Source organism: Triplophysa rosa, linkage group LG22 (assembly GCF_024868665.1).
Source record: "Triplophysa rosa linkage group LG22, Trosa_1v2, whole genome shotgun sequence".
Taxonomy (NCBI): Eukaryota; Metazoa; Chordata; class Actinopteri; order Cypriniformes; family Nemacheilidae; genus Triplophysa; species Triplophysa rosa.
The window spans coordinates 11,168,798-11,188,098 of record NC_079911.1 but is presented as its reverse complement, the minus strand read 5'-3'; the positions used below and the strand labels follow the sequence as shown (position 1 = coordinate 11,188,098).

The window sequence follows — 19,301 nt, the reverse complement described above, 5'->3', positions numbered from 1 at the left end:
TGAGAATGAATGTTGTTGGACTAGTTTGACATAGGAATACAGTTAATAATACAAGAAGTAATCGATTAGTTAAATGTGTTACATTTATTTTAGAAATTGCCTTTAGTTTGCAAGATGCTAATACAACAACTAACTTTGGAGGTTCCCATTTGGCAGCCATAATGTAAACCAGTTACACTGTAGAGCTATTTTCATACACTGCTCATCAAAGACACACATTTTAATATACTGTAACATCATTTTGGCCCAGAGTAAAGCAGTTAATATGCAAAGAAATGAAAACATTCTACAACCAGTATTGGGTCGACAGGACAAACCCAACAATGGATGAATACAAGCCAGCATAGGATAATTTACAACCCCAACAGCAACAATATTAATGTTATCCATTGTAATAAAAATCATTAGCTGCATATGTCGAGGAGCTTTAATGATTCTTACCTGAAGGTTATGGTGTGATATGTCTTTCCATATTTAAAGTGTGAATCTTTGCCTTGTTAAAAACCACTCAAATAGGATGCAGACCGAACCATTGCATCTTAAGTTTTACAACACTTGCCTCATGATGTGAGAATCTATTCGAGCCTTTGAAATGGCGTCTTCCACTTCTTACCTTCTTAATACAGATTATGTACTCTTTGTTTGTCAAGACTGCAAATCCTCAAAGGAACACACCCTCAGGTGGAACATATTGCATATGTGTGTGTTTGTGTGGCAAAGAGAGAGAATGAGAGGTGGAGAGAAAGGGAATTGAATAGGTATCCCCATACACAAACATCAATCCCACACCTCAAAAACTTTCGTATTTTACAATTTTAAAATAAAATAGGACTTTTACAAATTGATTTTTAGGTTGTCCCCAAGGGTTTTGTCGTGTTTTGCTCACCCTTAGGTACAAATTTGGGTCACGACTATGAATAAGAAGGTACATACACAGGAACCAAAACCCCATTTCGCTGATCAAAAATTCACACGGACAACAAAATGAATGAATGAATGAATGAATACGTAAAGGAATTTCTTTTCTCTTGAAAGGTTTTTAATATCCATTCCCACTCCCCAAAGTGAATACAAATGTGTTATATATAAATTCTTTCCATTCCTTAGTATTATATTCTCTATGCTACAGTTACAGCATCACAAGGTTGAAAACATACACAGCAGGGAAGAAATGATCTGCCAAGACAAACATGCATCGATTACTGTGCACGACAACACAATAAATACTAGCTTACAAGCGACTGTAAATCCAGTCAAAAAAGACATAATAAAGTCAACTGTTAGTAAATAGATGAACGGACAAATTTCATTCAGTACGACAAGTAACTCCAACCACCCCAATCTGTTTACTGTGTCAGTATTCAGGGATAGGTTGACATTCAGTAGTTTAATAGTTAAATGTCCACAGGACAAAAAGGTCAGTGCAGTCTCACCACCTGATTAACATGTTCATAACATCTGTGATCTAATCCCATAGTGATAGTTGTCTTGAGGGCCATAAAAAGAACTGGAAACCAATAAGCTCTCAGGACATTTTTACCAGTGAAATAAACAGTAACTCTTTAGTGTTGTAACTGTAGATTTGTTAACATTGACAGTGTGTCATGGCAGGTGCAGTATTGAAATCTGAGCAATAAATTGAACATGCTGAGGTTTTGGTTGAGACATAAACATATAAAGAATACAAAGGACTGCAGAATGCTGGATTATGTTTAAAAAATCTAAAAATGAATCAAAATTTTTCGTTTTTAAAAATAATTGTTTTACTTATTGTGAAAAACATTTACATTTTTTGTTTACACAATTGTTTGTTTTATCTGTAATATTAGAAGCATATTCACTGTTTGTAAGAGCGCAGTGATCTGAACCATTTTTGCTACTTTGCACAATAAATGAAGGCACATCCCTAAATCATTTCCATATGGTAAGTCAGTATTTTTAAAACATTATTGAATTTCAGACTAGCAAAAGTTTTTTTTAAATTGTTAAAACTTTCTGGTATAAACTAGAAATTCTTGCTAAAGTTTAAAAAAATGTTTAAAAAGATTAAAAAATATGAAGTGCTGGAATATTTTAATTCATGTTTTTGTGCTTGAAACATCCAGATAACTCTTTAGCATGTGTGCAAGAGTAGCAAAAATGGAACGCTGAAAACACAGATGAGCCATTTGTATCACAGTGACCGAGCAAACTAAATACGAAATGTAATTTTAATTGTAAAGCTACATAATTTTAGTATGACTTACAACTACGAACTTCAAAATTCAAATAAAAAAATAAAATTCACAGTAATGTGAATGTTTATACAAAAACTTAAGAAAACTACCTACTTAAAATAAATAACATACTCGGCGTGTGGACTGCAGACAGCACTTTTTTTGTTGATAGCTGGTCTTATATAGCAGATTATTGTACATCTGTGTACGATACCCTGTACAAGCACCAACTGATAATACTATAGAAAAAACATTATCAGTAAAGAGTTTACAAAATTTCTCCTTTAAGATATTTGTATCAAAAGTTTAGAAGGTTGAGAATTGAAAGATATATCAATTGTAAAAACAAACACACAATCCAATTTTCCAAAAATTAAACAAAAGACAGCTTTGCTTTGAAATATCAAAACCCACTTTGCATTAGGAATGTCGTTGTGCTATTTCAAATATTTAAGTATTACGAAAATGAAAACTGCCATCGAGACAGCGTAAAACAATTTCCCTGAACTTTATCGCACATCATTTAAAGAGACGGTTACATTCCTTTCTAGTTCATCCAAAGACAGAAAACTTTCTCTAGGTTATGCTACACTCTATAGAGGTAATACAAGGGTTAACCAGCATTACTATAAAGATAGCTTAAATTACTCCAAGCATACTAGCTGTTATATTTTACATTCCGTAAAACCATTTCACATACCTGCAACACCCCTGGCAGGATCTCTTACAGGTATAACTTGAGGTGTTATTTGTAGAATCTTGTCTATTATAGAGTACCTTAGAGATGACGTATTTTTGTAGGCCAACCCGGAAGTTAGGCCGCACTGGTTCCCTCGACTGAAAGCCTATGAATTTTTCTCATAGATTTTTGTAAGATCGCAAAAAAATTAACATAATAAATAATTAACAAAGGTTTATGATGTTTACACAACTTGTCTATCAAGAAAATCTTTACAAATTAACACAACATTTGACTTACTGTGTATGCGCAATGACCGGAAGTGCTAAAATGCTCGCTTCTGGGGCTTGCATAGAAAAATACGTCATCTCTGAGGTACTCAATTAGTTAAATAATTTTCTCAAACATTTAGAGGTGGAAGCTATCATTCCCACGAGTCCGAGTATCTACGCTTGCATGACAACTATCCTAGGTTTCACATTAAGAATGGAAGACTCACATGCACATCAAGAAGCAAAATGTCCATTATGATAAATAAATAATAAAAATTATGACAACAATTTACATCACTTCCTGTAGTCGGTAATTTGACATTTTCTGCATCTCCCTGTTTTGTTTCATAAGTCATGCACCATGGCTTGAATTACAGTTGTTTGAAATATTGTTTGAAAACTGGGAGAATCATGAAATAAGAAGACTGTCCTAAACCACAAAATAAGAAAATGCTGGTGCATTTATCTGTCGGAAGAAGGTTGAGCAGAAACATAAAGTGCTTTTGTTGTATTAGAGTTCTCATGTACCATTCAGGAGAACGTACAGACATTTGTGTTGGAGTTCAACAGCATGTTATAGAGTCGTAATGTCACATCTAAAGCCGAGTCTTCACCTCAGCACATTTATTTTCCATATCATTCTGATGCTACGGGTTAACAAGTTCAATCCCCAGAGACGAAGAGACATGTTGTGCGGCTCGCATCAAACGCGGAAGTAAAAGAGGCTGTTTCATCTTTGTCTGGCTGTTGGAGTCGTCGGAAGCCGTATAAATAAAATATGGATGTAATAGCAACCGCAATAGTCTCGCTTATCAAAGAAGATCATCAACAGCACATCAAAAGCACTGAAATCCAAAATGAAGTAACAGAAAAGACAGACACAGATGAAGTGATTCAGTAGGACTGCTCATCTGGGTAAAGTGTTGGCGTTCGGGACTCGAGCGGGGGACGACCGTGCTGCTGGAGAACCTCTGAGAGTGGGCGTCCCGGCTCCAGGAGACACCACCCTGTGAGTGGGGGTACAGGGGCTGGGAGAACAGGAGTGTGTGGGGGTACCAGGGCCTGGAGAATAAGGGTAGGGTGGGATGTCAGGGCTGGGGAAGAAGGCTCTGTGAATGGGGGAGGAGGAGGGGGAAAGGTGAGGACTCGTCTGGAGAAGCCAGAGCAGCTCCTCGTTGTTATGGCTTAGTCGTTTCTTCTCGTTGGTCTCCTTCTCGACATGCTCCTGAAGGTTAGCGTTCTCTTCAGACAGTTGTCTATAAAGACAGGATTAAATAATTGACGGTTAAACTATATAAACATTCTGTCAAACGCTTCAGGCGACACGCAAGTTGTTTTTCAAACTGTTAACTTTATTTCTCCAATCAATAAGTATTGTTAGTTAATACTTCTTACTGTGAAAATGGATTTTTAGATATAGAAGATTCTAAATTCTTCAATGTATTTGTTGCTGTAAACTAATAAAAGAGTTGAAATTTATATAACTTAAACAGTCGCAATAAAAAAATAGGAGACCATTCCAAATTGTGCAATGTGAAAGACTGACAGCATGACAAGACGCATGAAAACTGTGATAAAAATCGAGGTGTTCACATAAAAAAATATTTTTAACTTTTTCTAAATACATGTACAAATATTACTGTTGTATTTCTTAAAAGTGAATATGAACTTGTTTTCTTTGCCGTATTTGAGGTCTGAAAAAATACTGAGCATCTTTTCTGTTATTGTGAACTGTTTTTCCAGTTTTCTTTGTCTGCAAATACCTTTTTATTTGAAATTTGGGAGAAATATTGTTAGTAGTTCGCAGAATGAAATAAAAACGGTCATTTTACCTAAACACATAACTATAAATAGTAAATTCAGAAAAACTGAAAATAATTTCAAAATGGTCAAAAAGTATATGATGAATTTCAGTTCATTTTCAGTTCGTTTTAGAAAGACGATGTTCTTTTTTATTTTAAAAAAGCACAACATTTTGTTGTTATTGTGTGTACACAAATAAAAGCAGACTCTTTTAGACAGTTTCTATTACTGTGTTACAATTGTATGGAGCATTTTAAATTGTCTTTACGCTAATTAAAAAAATGACCCACACATTTATTGACCCCTGTGGGTTAAAGTAATGTAAAAATATTTGTTGCCATGATTTATTGATCACATACTTTTTTACAGTGTATTAAATTGAGATCACACTGATATATTCAGCCCTAATAGTAATTTTAAAAATAAGTCAAACCTTTTTGTATGTATAGGTAAGTGGTGCAAAAAATGAGCAGTACGGACCAGACTTTGTAACCAAATTTAATTCTTGTACAGTACTGTACTGTATTGGATTGTATTGATACACAATTATTTACATGTTATTATGTAATAGGTTGAGTCAAAGTGTTACCTTGACACCGTAAGGTGTCGGTCAATGCGAGCCATCAGGTCTTCATTCTGCTGTTGAAGCACCTGGACCCGCTCCTCCAGATGCAGGTTCTTTTGGGCCTGCTCGAAGGATCAAGTGAAGACAGAACTCAACATTAAATTCTTATACAAACCTCCCTGGACAACACAAGACTGAAATGGGCTTGATGCGAGGACAAAACAATATGAATTCTTAAAAGCTGAATCCAACAAAGGAGTAAAAGAGTTTTTAAATGGAAGTTGGCCCTATTTTCAATTCATAAATAATATAACAGTAGCTGAAAGGAAAAAAAAGAGTATCAAAATGGAAACTGATTCAATGTGAAAATCATAAAAAATGTAGCGACGCAATTCTAAAGTTATTATAATGTACTTCGTGATCAAAACACTAAATGGAGAATAGATGACTCATACAGTCATACAGAATGCTATTCAGCACACCTTTTCATTAAGAGCTTACCACTTTCTCCAGCTGACAAATCTTCTTCTCCTGGTTATGAATTTGCTGGTTCTTCATCTCCAGAACATCCTTCAGACTCTTCAGGTCTTCCTCAATATGCTGATATGGGGCCAAGGCATCCTGGAAATATTATGGATGTACTTTAGTGTTTGTGGGTTTTTTTGTGGGTTCATGTGTTGTGTGTGTTCTGGAGAGACCTACCACAATCTGTTCATCTGTGCTTTTCCTCAGAGCCTCTTCGAAACGTTTGGCTTTGTCCTTCAGGGTTCGGTTCTGGAATGTCAGAGTGTCCACCTGGTCCTGAAAGAGCCAGTACTTTTATAAATTAAGCCACGTGGATGCGTAGCAAAACATCTGAAAACATCTTATGATACAATATTTCATCATTGATACAGTCAAGAAGGCGCATTTTGTTCTTCAACAGTCATTTTCAAGTCGACAGAAGAAATCTTAAATCACCTGAAGGGAGAGGCGCAGTTTCTCAAAATCTTCTTCTAGACTGGCTTTCTGCTGCTCGTGGGCTTTTCTTAAATCTATAAAAGATGAAATAAAAGGGTGTATAATTAAAATGATGCTCCACATCTCCCTGGTGGGCAGTAGTGGTACTAAAAAAGGACTCTTACCTCTCATAGTCCTGGCATGCTCCTCTTGTAGTGTTGCCATGGTGATGTTATGCATGGTCTTCAGGTCCTCCAGGGCAGCCTCATGGTTAGCAGTCAACTCCTCGATCTACACCAAAGAAATAAACAAACAGTTGAGATGTTCAGAAGAACACCCTCCATCAATTGTCACTAATCTAGAGCTATCGACTTCATGAGTTGCTTAATATTTCCCATGATCCTCAGCCAGGAGACCCGACCTGTTCCTGGTGCTGGGTGTGAAGCTCTTCCACCTCCGACTGATGTTCGGCTTTAAGATGGTCCCTGTCTGAAGCGTGCCGCATTCTCAGGTTCTCTTCTAAGGTAGCAAGTTCAGACTCCTGCTGGACCTGCAACTCTTTGAGCTCCCTCTCAAAACACTCCTCCAGCTCTCGCTTCTCCTTTTGCAGACGCTCCCAGCGTGCTGCGTTAAAGGCTGGACAGTGGCAGAAAACAGGATTTCATCAACACAAACCTTTTTTAGTTTTATAGCAGCTTTTGAAGAAAGGACACTCATTAATATCACTGGACTCACCCACTTCCTGCTGAATTTTGCTGAGTTCCCAAGACAACTGTCTTTCTTTTTCCTCAGCATTTTCATTCTGAAATGATCGAATACAAAGTTTTACTTCGATCCAGTAGTGATAATTGAACATTACCCTTTGTTGTTAAGATAAACATAGGCCTAGTATATATAGGCAGTATAAACTGTAATGCAGTGTACAGATGTGTAGAGATTTTGTTCTTCATTATGCTTTGAACTAGACTAGAGTCCTGTTTTTTTTAGTTTGTTTAGTTTAGTTGTTTAGTTTTTTTAGTTTGTTTAGTTAGTTTGTTTGCTATACAAAGAAATTAACATTTCAGTGGCAGCTGTTTGCAAATAGAGTACATTGTTTTTTCTCCAATTATTTTTCATGCTAAACTCTAGTTGATCCTTATAATGACCAGCAGAGGGCACTGTCCTATTAAAAGCTCTATCCACTTTCTGTCAGTCTGTGCCAGGTTGTGACCAAGTTGTCAGGGTTTGGCTAGTTAGCAAGTTACCCCCTGCTGGTAGATGTCATAACTACACCATCTGGCTGCAAAAGGCATCTCTGATGAAAAGTAGCCGTGCACTTGAGAGAATACTGCACATTTTGCATCAGCCATGCATTTTATTGAATGATTATGAGTGAGGCTCTGCTATGGCAGCAATAAGAGCACAGGATCAGTCTCAGGTAGCTGTTGCGTGTCATCTGAAGAGTTTCTAGGAAAGCAAATCATCCTTGTTCCCTTGAGCAAAGCACCTGAATGTAGCTCCAAAGAGACTGTGTGTGCAGTTAGTGTACAGTACATCACCTGCTAAATGAATAACAAAGATAACAAAGAAGCATGAATGTGATTAGGAAAAAAGTACTAGTTAAAGTTATAGTACTGTGCAAAACAAGTAGGGTTGTTTGAAGAACCGTCTACTGTATAAGTTATTTTATTTCAAATTAACCACCCACACGTCGCAAACCAAGCCAGTCAGCTGTACATTTTAGCCCACAGAGGTTTGAAATAAAATACCTTGAGGCAGAAGTGTTGAGTGCAGATCACAAAGACCTCCAGACCCATGCTGGCTTTCTTCAGTTCAGCTTGAAGAGCCTGTTGCTGCCTGGCCTGATCTTCACAGCGGCCCTGCAAGAGCTGCAGTTCCTCATTTCTCTCTGCTTCCTCTTGCTCTTTTTCCTTCTTCTGCTCTTCTTTTTTCTTCTCTGGGCCCGGAGAGCCAGTACGAGGCAAAATCGGCACACTCGAACCTCGGACTGCAACCGTCGCTCTCTGTTGTCTCTGGTGGACTAATGAATTAAAAGACTAAGCAGTAAAAAATCAATTTCTTTTAAGTTTACCTCAGAATGACCCTCTTTAGGTAAGATGGCCTCTGTAATTCAAGGACGCCCCAGGGAGTGTGCATAAAGTCTCCCTGTTGTGAAAATCTCAAGTTTTGAATGCTGTTTATCTATGTGGTGTTTTTTAACATGGTTTAAGATAACGTAGTGTCTATTTACACCGAGTACAAATAGCCCGCCTTGTTGGCAGAGACTATTAGCTCCGCCCACCAATATGTGATTGGAATAGGTAAAGTGTAAGATTGATGCCAATTCAAACAGCGACTTGAGTGTCATAAAGTGTAAAGTCTGTATAGCGTGGCATGGGAGACCGGGGTTCTAATCCCGCCGAAGACCTTCTTTAACCTTTTTTATTACTTTACAGATCATAAAGGCATTTGTTTTCAATAAAATTGATTTAATACTTAAAATTCATTTTTATTCATAAACTTTAAGTTTAGGGTAAGGTTAGGGGTAGGTATAGGGTTTTAATATCTCAATAAGTTGCCATCATTTTAATAATTTTTATAAATATAATGATTTACTGTCTGTTATTATTACATAATGTTTAATGCACAAAAAAACTGAGGTGCAAATAGTAACGTTATCTGCCACTATTTATAAGTAAAAAGCATCTAACTACTATTTCTACTTAATCCAAAGAAAATAGGCCCTACAGCTATTTTTGGTTAGTGTAAATAGCATATCGCTAAGAAATGCTGCTATTTTCACTTTGTGTGAACAGAACTTACTACTATTTAAACTTAGTGCAAATAGCTGCTGCCTTAAGATAAACCATGTGCAAATTCATAATTTTAAACCATTGCGGAGTATTTTCTCCATAAAACTGCAGTTTGAAACTGCCTCTGTTTATGACATCATAACCCTGTAACCAATCATGTTAACAGATTTGAGTCATGGGCTTGTTAAACCTGACGTTACGCACCGTGTGGAAGGTCATATACTATACTATACTATACTATACTATACTATACTATACTATACTATACTATACTATACTATACTATACTATTATATACTATCATTTCTATACCAAATTGGATTGCATGCATAGGTTAAGGAAAGTAAATGCCTGTATATTGGTTTCAATGAGATGATAACGTGAGATATCTGATGCGAAACTAATCAATCATATTTAAGAACAATGATTTGCCAGACCATGACAAATTTCACAGTTCAAGTAAAATACAATGCGTTATGACTTGTATTTTGATGCAAAAATTGAACATATTGTGCCTTTAAACACCAAATGTCTTCACAGCTTTGTCTTAGTCTAAAATTCAAAGACAATCCAACACGCACACATGTTTTTCACCAGCCTCCTAACCAGCCTTAATCCATAGCCTGAGAGTTGGTCTCTATGACAACAAAGAGAAAAATCTTTTTCAGGTAGTAAGGTGGGCGAAAGTGACTTAAGGAATTCTTGTCTCATCACAAAGACACAGAAAACACCAGAGCTGGGTTACGTCTGTAGGATGTTGTTAACCATGACGCACAGCGTAGCGCCTGCAACCAGACTGAATCCTAAATATTGATTCACTTTGTACATGACATGACAGCTGAACTTGAACCCATTGGCCATACTGATAATATCCTATGAGCTACACTCCCCCTCACAGAGTTCAGTCTATGTTTGTGTGTAAAACAGGATGATTATAGTGTGAAATGTGAGCATTATATTAGATTTGCCCAAAAGCGTGACATCATCTAATGACAGTACGGGACACGGAGGAGCAGAGGTGCACTCCGAAATGAAAGCAATATCTTGAGATGATCTTTGTCTTGGTTTGTTACCTGGAGACTGCGGTTTAGGAGAGACCACAGCCAATCTCTTTGGGGACGAGAGAGATGAACGAGAGCCATCAGAAGTCTTCTGGAACTCCTTACGGGAAGCTGCAGATAAATAAAGAGTGTTAAATTCATGCATTTAGAACAGTAACCACCCCTCCTTTTTCCATCTCGTTCTCTCTTCTCTTGCATAAGGTGTAATACGCTGTCAGTGGTCCGTGGATCGATTCCAATAAGAGGAAGCCAACCGCAAAATAGTGCAGCTGCTAGGGTCCGATTGCCACACGGGTTGGCCGATATGACATTATGAGCATGCAGCCATGTGTGCACTAGCACATGAATACAGTATGTATTACAGAATCCATATCACACAGATCTGGGGTCAGCACATGCCCTGGACATTGGAAGGGTAACGTGAGTGTTCAATACAAATCAATGTCTGAATGTATATACTGTACTATAACAGTATTTACAACGGTCAAGTATCAAGTTAAGTATGACTTAAAGGGACTATTCAACCAAAAATCACCCTCATGTCATTCCAGACCTCTATGACTTTCTTTTTTCTGCAGAACACATAAGAAGATATTTTTGAAGAGTGTTGGCAACCAAACAACATTGGACCCCATTGACTCCAATTGACATAAACCACTGAGACATTTCTCAGAATATCTTCTTTTGTGTTTCACAGAAAAAAGTACCACTCAGGCAACCACCCACAACATCATTGTGGCAAAGACTTATCCATGAGCTGGCCTAATTTACATTTTCTTCACAAAAAATCAGTTTTGAAATTTTTATTTAGGGCATGATTATTCATATAGAGAATCGTGACAAGCCTTTCAGAAACATCTGAAACCATCTAAACTTCAATGGTAAGAACAGATAATCTCATTTCTGACAAAAAATGAGTCATCTGATTATAAAACTCTACAGCTATAAACACACCACCAACATGAACATATTCAATGTAAACATGACTCATAAAACTAAACATCTCTTTTTATACAAAGTCTATTTAATGGTGTTGTTTGCCCAATGAAATCACATAAAACACATATGAATTAAACACTAACCGATGGAATTATGGGAAAATGGCTGGAGGTGCTGGTGAGATTGGAGCTCAAAACTCCCATTGCACAGCAGAGAGGGGCACTCATGTTTTTTTTTTTGGGGGGGGACTGGGGTTGTTGCTTTTGGCTTACTTTCACCAAACACAAACACAACATTGCAATCAGGGTCCCAGGACACCTAATTACTGCAGCCGTAGACACCCCTCTAGAAGCCCGATGGTCTCCCTCCCCTGGACCTTACTTCAACCCCGCCCCCCATGCTGAGACAGCACCCAAGGGGGTATTGAGTTCTTTTACTTCAAATATGCTGGTCTAATTCATGTGCTGTGTGTACAGGATACTTGTCAGTTTCTGGTAGTAACCACAACTTTGATCCTTTATGGGAATTTGTTATTTAAGAAAAAAAAATTGTATTACTGAATTGAAAGACTGAATCCTTAAAAAAAGAACATTTTAATTTGAAGATTATTTCACATTTCACGTATATAGCTGAAGACCGTCCTTTACCAGTTATTTACCCATTAAACCCATCAATAGCGCTTTACTTTTCACACAAACTTTTAAAACATACAGGTGCTACAGAATGCCATAGAACAAGCTTTAACATCCGAAGAACCATTCTGCTTCTCAAAAGATTCTTTGTAGTGAAAAAATATTCTTTAGATTATAGACCATTTTGCAAGACACGAACAACACTGTTTGAGAAAGAAATGCTTGTTTTAAAGGGCAGTAAATGGGGGATGAGATCTGAACAACCATGATGGTGAGTAATGGCAGAATTTTCATTTTTGGGTGAACTATCCCTTTAAAAACTGTTGAGTAAATGGTTCTTTGGGGATGCAAAAATGGTTCTTCTATGGCATTGTTGTGAAGAACATTTTGCAGCACCTTTATTTTTTTTTAAGTCAATAGGTCTCATTCACTAATAATTGCGTAGATTTTTTGTATTTATACGCACATTTGAACTCCTCACTTTCGCCTAATTCACAACACGTGCGTACACACATGAATTTGTTCTTAACCTCGTCTTAACCTGTTAGTGAATTTGGAGTAAGTTCTAGTGAATCATGATTTGTTCGTGAAAACGTTCGTACGCAGGTTTCACGTACACATTTGTGCATACACATGCTTAGTGAATGAGATTTTCTCTGGTCTCTGTGACTCCATGATGGGCCAGAAGTCCTGGGCAGCCCATCTGCCCCTGCAGGGCACTAAAGATTTTGTTTGGACGACACAGAGGGAAGCAGCAGGCAGACAGCTATATGCTCGGAGACATGTGCTTAAGGATCAGCAAATGCGGCATGGAAAACTGCGCAGAACTGATAACAAACACAGGAAGAGTAGAAGACATGAAGATGATTAGAATAACACCAAGAGCTCTGATTGGACAGACACAGTGAGGTCACAGCTAAAGTTGTTCATCACTCACTGAAATTTAATTTAATTTAATTGGATGATTATTTCTTAATGATTGGGTTAACTGTGTGTGTACATTATGTTAGGGTGTGAGTACATACAGCACATAGAAGCAACACTTGTGTGCTATGGTTAAGATGAATGAGTTTGCTTCAGCAAGTAGGCCACACAAAGTTCACATTTCAGTCTTGACTAAACATAGTCTACAGCATCACACCTCCTCCCGTACAGATCTGTGCCATTACTCACACACACAGTGGAGATTAATAACACCGCACAGACCAGTGACAGGGAGGAAGAGCTGTTTATTTATGCCTGACAAACATGCTCGTGGTTTTTCTGTGTTAGTGCTCTGAGTGCAGGACAATTTTGTCGAATTGTAGCGGTTCTATGTGAATTCTCATCTAATGGCATTTGACCGGTCAGCTGGAACCTCTGTGAAGTCTGTACATGATCTGAATGACTGACTGGAAAAAATCCAACATGACTTTTAAACACAAGGAAACTGAAGTTGTGCATACTAGTTTAAGTACGTGCTTTCCTGATGTAGAGAATTATGACAAAAAAATGTCATGATTACATACTAGGTAGCATAGATATGTTTAAATAGATACTACATTTGATTGCTGCAGGCAAGTAGACGTGTCCACCATTTACTTTTAAAAGTGTGTGTCATTGCATAGTTGTTGGGATGTACAGTACATTAGTTAAATCCTACACTAGTGTATGTACAGCACAAAAACCAAATACAGAAGACGGAGTGAATGCCGGTGGAGGTTTGATCCACTTACCCACAGGTGAACTGCGTGGAGGGAGCAGTAGGGAGCGGCGTGTGAGTGCAGGAGTGTTAGGGGGCTGAGGGGGGCTGCGGAAAGGGGCTCTAGGTCCTTCTGCAGGTGGGGACGTAATGACACGGTGAGGAGGTGCTTCGTCATTTACAATGTTGGGACCTGAAATCAAAAGCCATACACAAAGAGATTAACATCATGACTGAAGCCACACAACAGAAATGCTCACAGTTTATGTCAGGTTCAAATAAAATTCCAGTGTATGAAATTTAGCGACATCTAGCAGTGAGGTTGCAAATTGCAACCAACAGGTCACTCCACCGGCTGACACAGAACTGAGATGTCGTCACGTTTTCGCTTCTTTGCCGAAGAAGATAACGTATTTACGAAACACGCTCTGTAGAGCAGCTTGTCCGTTTAGGGCTACTGTAGAAACAATATGGCGAATTCCAAGTAAGGGGACCTGGGGTGTATGTAGATAGAAATAGCTCAAGAAATATTTATGTATATTATGTTGCATTTCTGTTAATAGATCCTCCAAAAACAACACATTGGACCTTTAAATAATTTTGTTTCAGTTATTGTAATAAATTCTCTGCTTTGACACTGCAAATTGTGAATTTTACAGCCATTACATCAGACTGTACCTAATCATGATCTTGCTCTTATTTTGCTTCTATCTGATCACATTATTCATCAGGTAGTGCTATAACGTTCGTTTAACTGCTCATTTACCTCACAACTGATCCCAGACCTGTCACTCATTTCACCCCAGGCTTGATCAATAACTGCAGTCCAGCTCGATAAGAGCAAACACAGCAGTAAAATGTGAATTACTTGTTAAAAACCCTCAAGGTAATGCATATCTTCACTGAGGCATACCGATTTTTACAATTCATACAGATACGTTTATGAGGCACTTCTTATCTACTTTAGCTTAGTTTCCAACTGTAAGGCAACACCATCCTCTAGAGCCTGTACACAACGCTGCTCTGATCCTGTGTTATCTTCCTGATTTATGATGTGCTGAGAAAGGATTCCAGGAACAGAAAACAGCAGGCAGATGCAGAAATGCTGACAGTACACTGTCATAATGCTTTTAAATACCATATTTTATTACTCCCATTCCATGTAACCTGAGGACACCCCGATGTGGCTGAGGTTAAAAGACAGCTGCCGACAACTGCTATCAATTCTGAACGATATTGTTTGGATAAAAAAATACAACATTTCTACGCCCGTTAAACACAAGCACACAGGATCGCTCATCCTCAGCTGCGGTAGGACTTTCCTGCGGTTAAACTCCATCGTGGCAGCGTTAGGGTGATCTGATAAGGAAAAGATCTGGGGCGAAGTTTTGGCTGCAGAAAAGAAGCTTCGGAACAGCAGGAAGTGCAGCACAGCCCTCCAGCTCACAGCAGGAGACGGTAAGGTGCAGAACAGACGAGAGACACATTCGATTGGCGGGTGGAAAATAAATCTCATTGCTCATTGGTGGATTTTCCCCCAAATCTTTGTGAGAACCAGTTAACAGCCTGCATTGTGTGGAACTGGGTTAGCTGCACAGAGACCCAATCTTGAAGATTTTCCCCAGTTTCATTACTGCTCTGGATTTCCACAATCGCCCAAATGATGGGAGCATACTTGTGTGGGTTGGATCACATTCTGCACCTAAAATATCGACTGTTAAAAGTCTGCTTAGATAAATAATGTTAGATAATGGTTTATTTCAAAGTAACTTAAGTTTAAAAGTTAAAAGTAACAACATGCACAGAATACCCTGATATGTTGACTGTACTTAATTGATTTAAACACGCCCCCTCAATTTAATTCAGTAGTGGGATCTCCCAAAACTTCTACACTAAGCTATAATTTACTGCAAAACAACATCAAGAATACTAAAATAAGTTTATGACCTTTTTAACAACTAAATGACCCATTTGGTTCTTATTCTTTGACCAAATATTCAGGTGCAAGGGCTTGGGTGTACCTTATTGCATTTTGAACTGATAATTTCAATTGCACTTTTGTAGGTTTACAAGTTAAATAATTTAAGATTTTTAATTTATGGGTGCAGAAGCCATGATTTTAAGTAATGTTCAGTCACGATTACTTGATTATTTAAGTACAAACAACATTAGGGTTTACAGTGTGAGATTTGGGCCTCTAAAGTTGATTATACTTAATTCAGTGACACAAATATCTGGTGGCGCATTGTAGTTACACAGCATTTACAACAGCATACATAAGATTTACATTTGGATTCATGCAGGGATTAAGCTTCTCTCTCGCTCTCTCACACTTTCTCATTCACAGATGTAGTAGTCCTTCAGTATCCTCAGCCCCATCATTATCACATTATCACAGGCAGGTGCATTTGTATTCTTTTGCTGTTTCTGCTGCAGTTGTTGCCTAATCTTTTTTTAATTATAAGAACTCTTGTGAATTGAGGTGTTTGGTTAGCTGGTGAAAAATTGAAGGACAGTACAATAAACATTGGCAACACAACATAAAAGATCATACAAAAATAATTCTTTAATCTTCTTAAAAGGATAGGAAAAAAACTACACACACACACACGCACGCACGCACGCACGCACGCACGCACGCACACAACCACACACACACACACGCACGCACACACACGCACACACACACACACACACGCGCAGCACACACACGCACACACACACATTCCAGTCTTGGAAAATGAATGAAGTCACACGTGCTGAATTGAAAATGCTGCTGACATTTTGATTATAATGAAGACAAATACCCAGTTTAAGAAAAACGTCAATTCAGTTCTGTCTGAATTATAAACTGTACAATGCATCAGAAGAGAATGATAAAAACAATACAGCACTAATTTAATGAATTTCTAGTGTGGAGAAAATTCAGGTTGGACGGCAGGAACCAAACAATCAGCACTTCTCATACGGCCTTCTGGTAAACAGACAGGACAAAAGCAATATAATTAAAGCAAACATGAGGAAAGCAGAAGAGGAATGCACCACACTTCAGACGTAACCTGTGCAACAACAGCAAGAAAGAAAGGACAGGTGATTATATCACCACTGACAAGACCACCAGAGAGAAAAAAGGAGAAACTGAAAATGGATGGTGCAAGTAAAGCTTGGGGATCAAATGTACTAAAAATATCAACGAGGAAACAAACAGCCCATTTTAAAGATAAAATGTGGTAATGACAGAGGAAAATGTGATGGGGCCAGATGTAATTCCACTGTAGAAGGTTATTTTAGAAGGCACAGAGAGAGGCAATCAGAAAGCAGACCCACTGAACACAGTAGTGACCCATTATGAGATGGAGTTTGCAATGCATTATTAAGCACACAGCATCAGAGGTGCTGCTAAGGACATCCGGAGGTAAACATTATGTAAATCAACACCTCACTGTTGCACCACAGCCACATGCCAAAACGGGAGTCCATAAATGCTAATAGCACACAGCCCTACGGAGTATAAACTAACTTTTGTGGTCCTAGTCTTAGTAAATAAGACCAGCACACTAAAAAATATGGGTGTTTAGGGTGCATGACAACTTTTTACAATAGATATTAGTAAAACAAAACTAGCAAAAAAAGTAGTGTAGAATTGTAAGCTACAAAACTAGTAAACAATTATATAATTAATTTGTTGTGTAGTGAGCTTTAAACATTAATACAGTATAAAGTAGTTTTGCAGTTTTTGAAGCACCTGTTCAATGAAATTACTTGTTATCAAACTGATCCTGATACACACTGTACAAGAATATTCTGAACTCAGAAAGTGGGGTAATATTCTGGAATAAATTTCGGTATTGGAATTGCTGGTGGAGCTAAATTGGCCTGGCAGAGGTTGGAGGATCACACACTCTTTCGCTCTCTCGGGAGGCTTAAGGGGGATCAGTGAAACGGAAGCCAGCTGAAACAGAGAACCGGAGAAGGGTTGGGATTTTGAGGAGGAAAAGCCTGGCTTTTCTCCAGTCAATCAGGAGGTCTGATTGCTCATCTGCAGAAAAATCCTGTGAAAGCTTTAAGAGAAACCCCAGGGATGGGATTAACTCATGTAGGGTTATCAACACAATGCTACGGCGGGTTCTTCTGAGGTTATCAAAGAGAAGATGAGGTGATTCAATGCTCACTCAGGTGAGAGTCAAGGCAGACACAAAGAGAACCAGTGAGGCAAGCAATGATAAATATTTTGATGCTACAAATGCTCTGAGAAAATTAGACCAATACAAGAAGAGAAATGTGTGTGTTGAGTTTCGCACGGCGTACTGCAATGCCACATATAACAGAAAATAAATAAAATCTTTAAATACATTCACATGCAATACTGCCATTTAAAATCAATTAATTAATTATACATTACGCATGACTTATATACATGTAGGGCACATACATCAGAACAGTGATTATGTGTCGTTTTTAGAGCTTGAAAGCTTCAGCCTGATAATCATTTCAGTCATATAGTTGGCTACATAGTTGGCTCTATCATTTTTGGCGTCACGAACAGGATCACTTTGGCATCATGATGGAACAGTTTTGGTCATGTGTAGAATAGCAACTAGCACATTCATTACAATTTTAATTTTGCATATCACAGAAGAAATGGATTTGAAGTGACACAACAGTAAATAAATAATGTAAAGAAATTCATTTTTTGGGTAACTATCCCTTTAATACTGTGAGAACGAAAGTGCGCGTGAGTTGCTTAGCTTTCATTTGATAGATAGCAGAAAGATACACACAACCTTTGTTTTGCATGATGGGTAAAAATAGCTAAAACAAGTTCATTAGCATTATTCCCTGCAGTTGGATCAGCAATTCAGTGCGAGTGTGTGAGTCAGCAGTAACCCAGAGAATAGACTGCCCACTGTGACAGCCAACGGAGAGAGGGAGAGAGAGATGAGGGATTTATAAGCACACATATTAAAGAAACCAATGAAAGGCAATGCGGAAAAGACATTCAGTCCGAGTCTTATGCAATCTAGAGCATGAAACCTGTGTGTGAGGTTGTGTATGTGGTGTGTGAGAATGTACCGTGAGTGTTAGCATGTGTGCTGTGGCATGTTTGTGTGTGGAACCATCTGTTCTCAGCAGTGTGCATGAGTCAGAGACAGGCTCACGAATTGCATCTGTGCTCCCTCCTACTCCTCACGTTCTCTAACACCTTCCTCCTGTCACATCCATTCCTTCTTATTTCTACAGCTCTCGCTTTCTTTTCCTCTCCTTGTCACTCATGTATTTTGCTGTATGACATTGCATAATGTGCACTAGGTAGTGTGCACTGCAAAGTAATACAATGCTCTAGCAATCTAGACTAGCCCCTTATTGCATGCAATATATAATATACATACAACTCCTCAACTACAATGAATAATTACTAATCCCTCATTCATTTTCTATGTAAAACGTAGAAAATAATATGTCAAACCTCTTTCAGCCCACGATAAGTTGTATACCACATAGTATGGACTTTGTTAGTGTGCACTACTCTTTCCGTCTACTTTCATCTCGACAGCTGTATAAAAGGTGCAAGTCTCAGGTCTCAGGACAATATTCACACCTGTTCCCCCCTTAATACAGTCCAGTTGGGAGCTGGATGTTTCTAAACCGGCTTCACAAGTACACATGTTTAGTTGTATCACAGGGATGTGCAGATGTTATAACAATCCCTCCAGAACACATC

General features: G+C 38.2%; 1 protein-coding gene across 1 annotated transcript in view; it reads right to left on the bottom strand.

Moving 5' to 3' along the window:
* Window positions 1-368: 368 nt before the first annotated feature.
* The window catches only part of mtus2a (microtubule associated tumor suppressor candidate 2a), a 62,960-nt gene continuing 44,027 nt past the window's right edge, over window positions 369-19,301 (bottom strand). The window contains exons 5-15 of the mRNA XM_057320758.1: window positions 13,614-13,772; window positions 10,340-10,438; window positions 8,223-8,494; window positions 7,210-7,276; window positions 6,896-7,110; window positions 6,660-6,765; window positions 6,496-6,569; window positions 6,238-6,336; window positions 6,037-6,156; window positions 5,560-5,660; window positions 369-4,423 (exon numbers count right to left, since the gene is read on the bottom strand). Of these exons, the coding sequence (XP_057176741.1) occupies window positions 4,075-4,423; window positions 5,560-5,660; window positions 6,037-6,156; window positions 6,238-6,336; window positions 6,496-6,569; window positions 6,660-6,765; window positions 6,896-7,110; window positions 7,210-7,276; window positions 8,223-8,494; window positions 10,340-10,438; window positions 13,614-13,772 (1,661 nt within the window). The 3' untranslated portion in view covers window positions 369-4,074. The remainder of the gene's footprint in view (window positions 4,424-5,559; window positions 5,661-6,036; window positions 6,157-6,237; window positions 6,337-6,495; window positions 6,570-6,659; window positions 6,766-6,895; window positions 7,111-7,209; window positions 7,277-8,222; window positions 8,495-10,339; window positions 10,439-13,613; window positions 13,773-19,301) is intronic.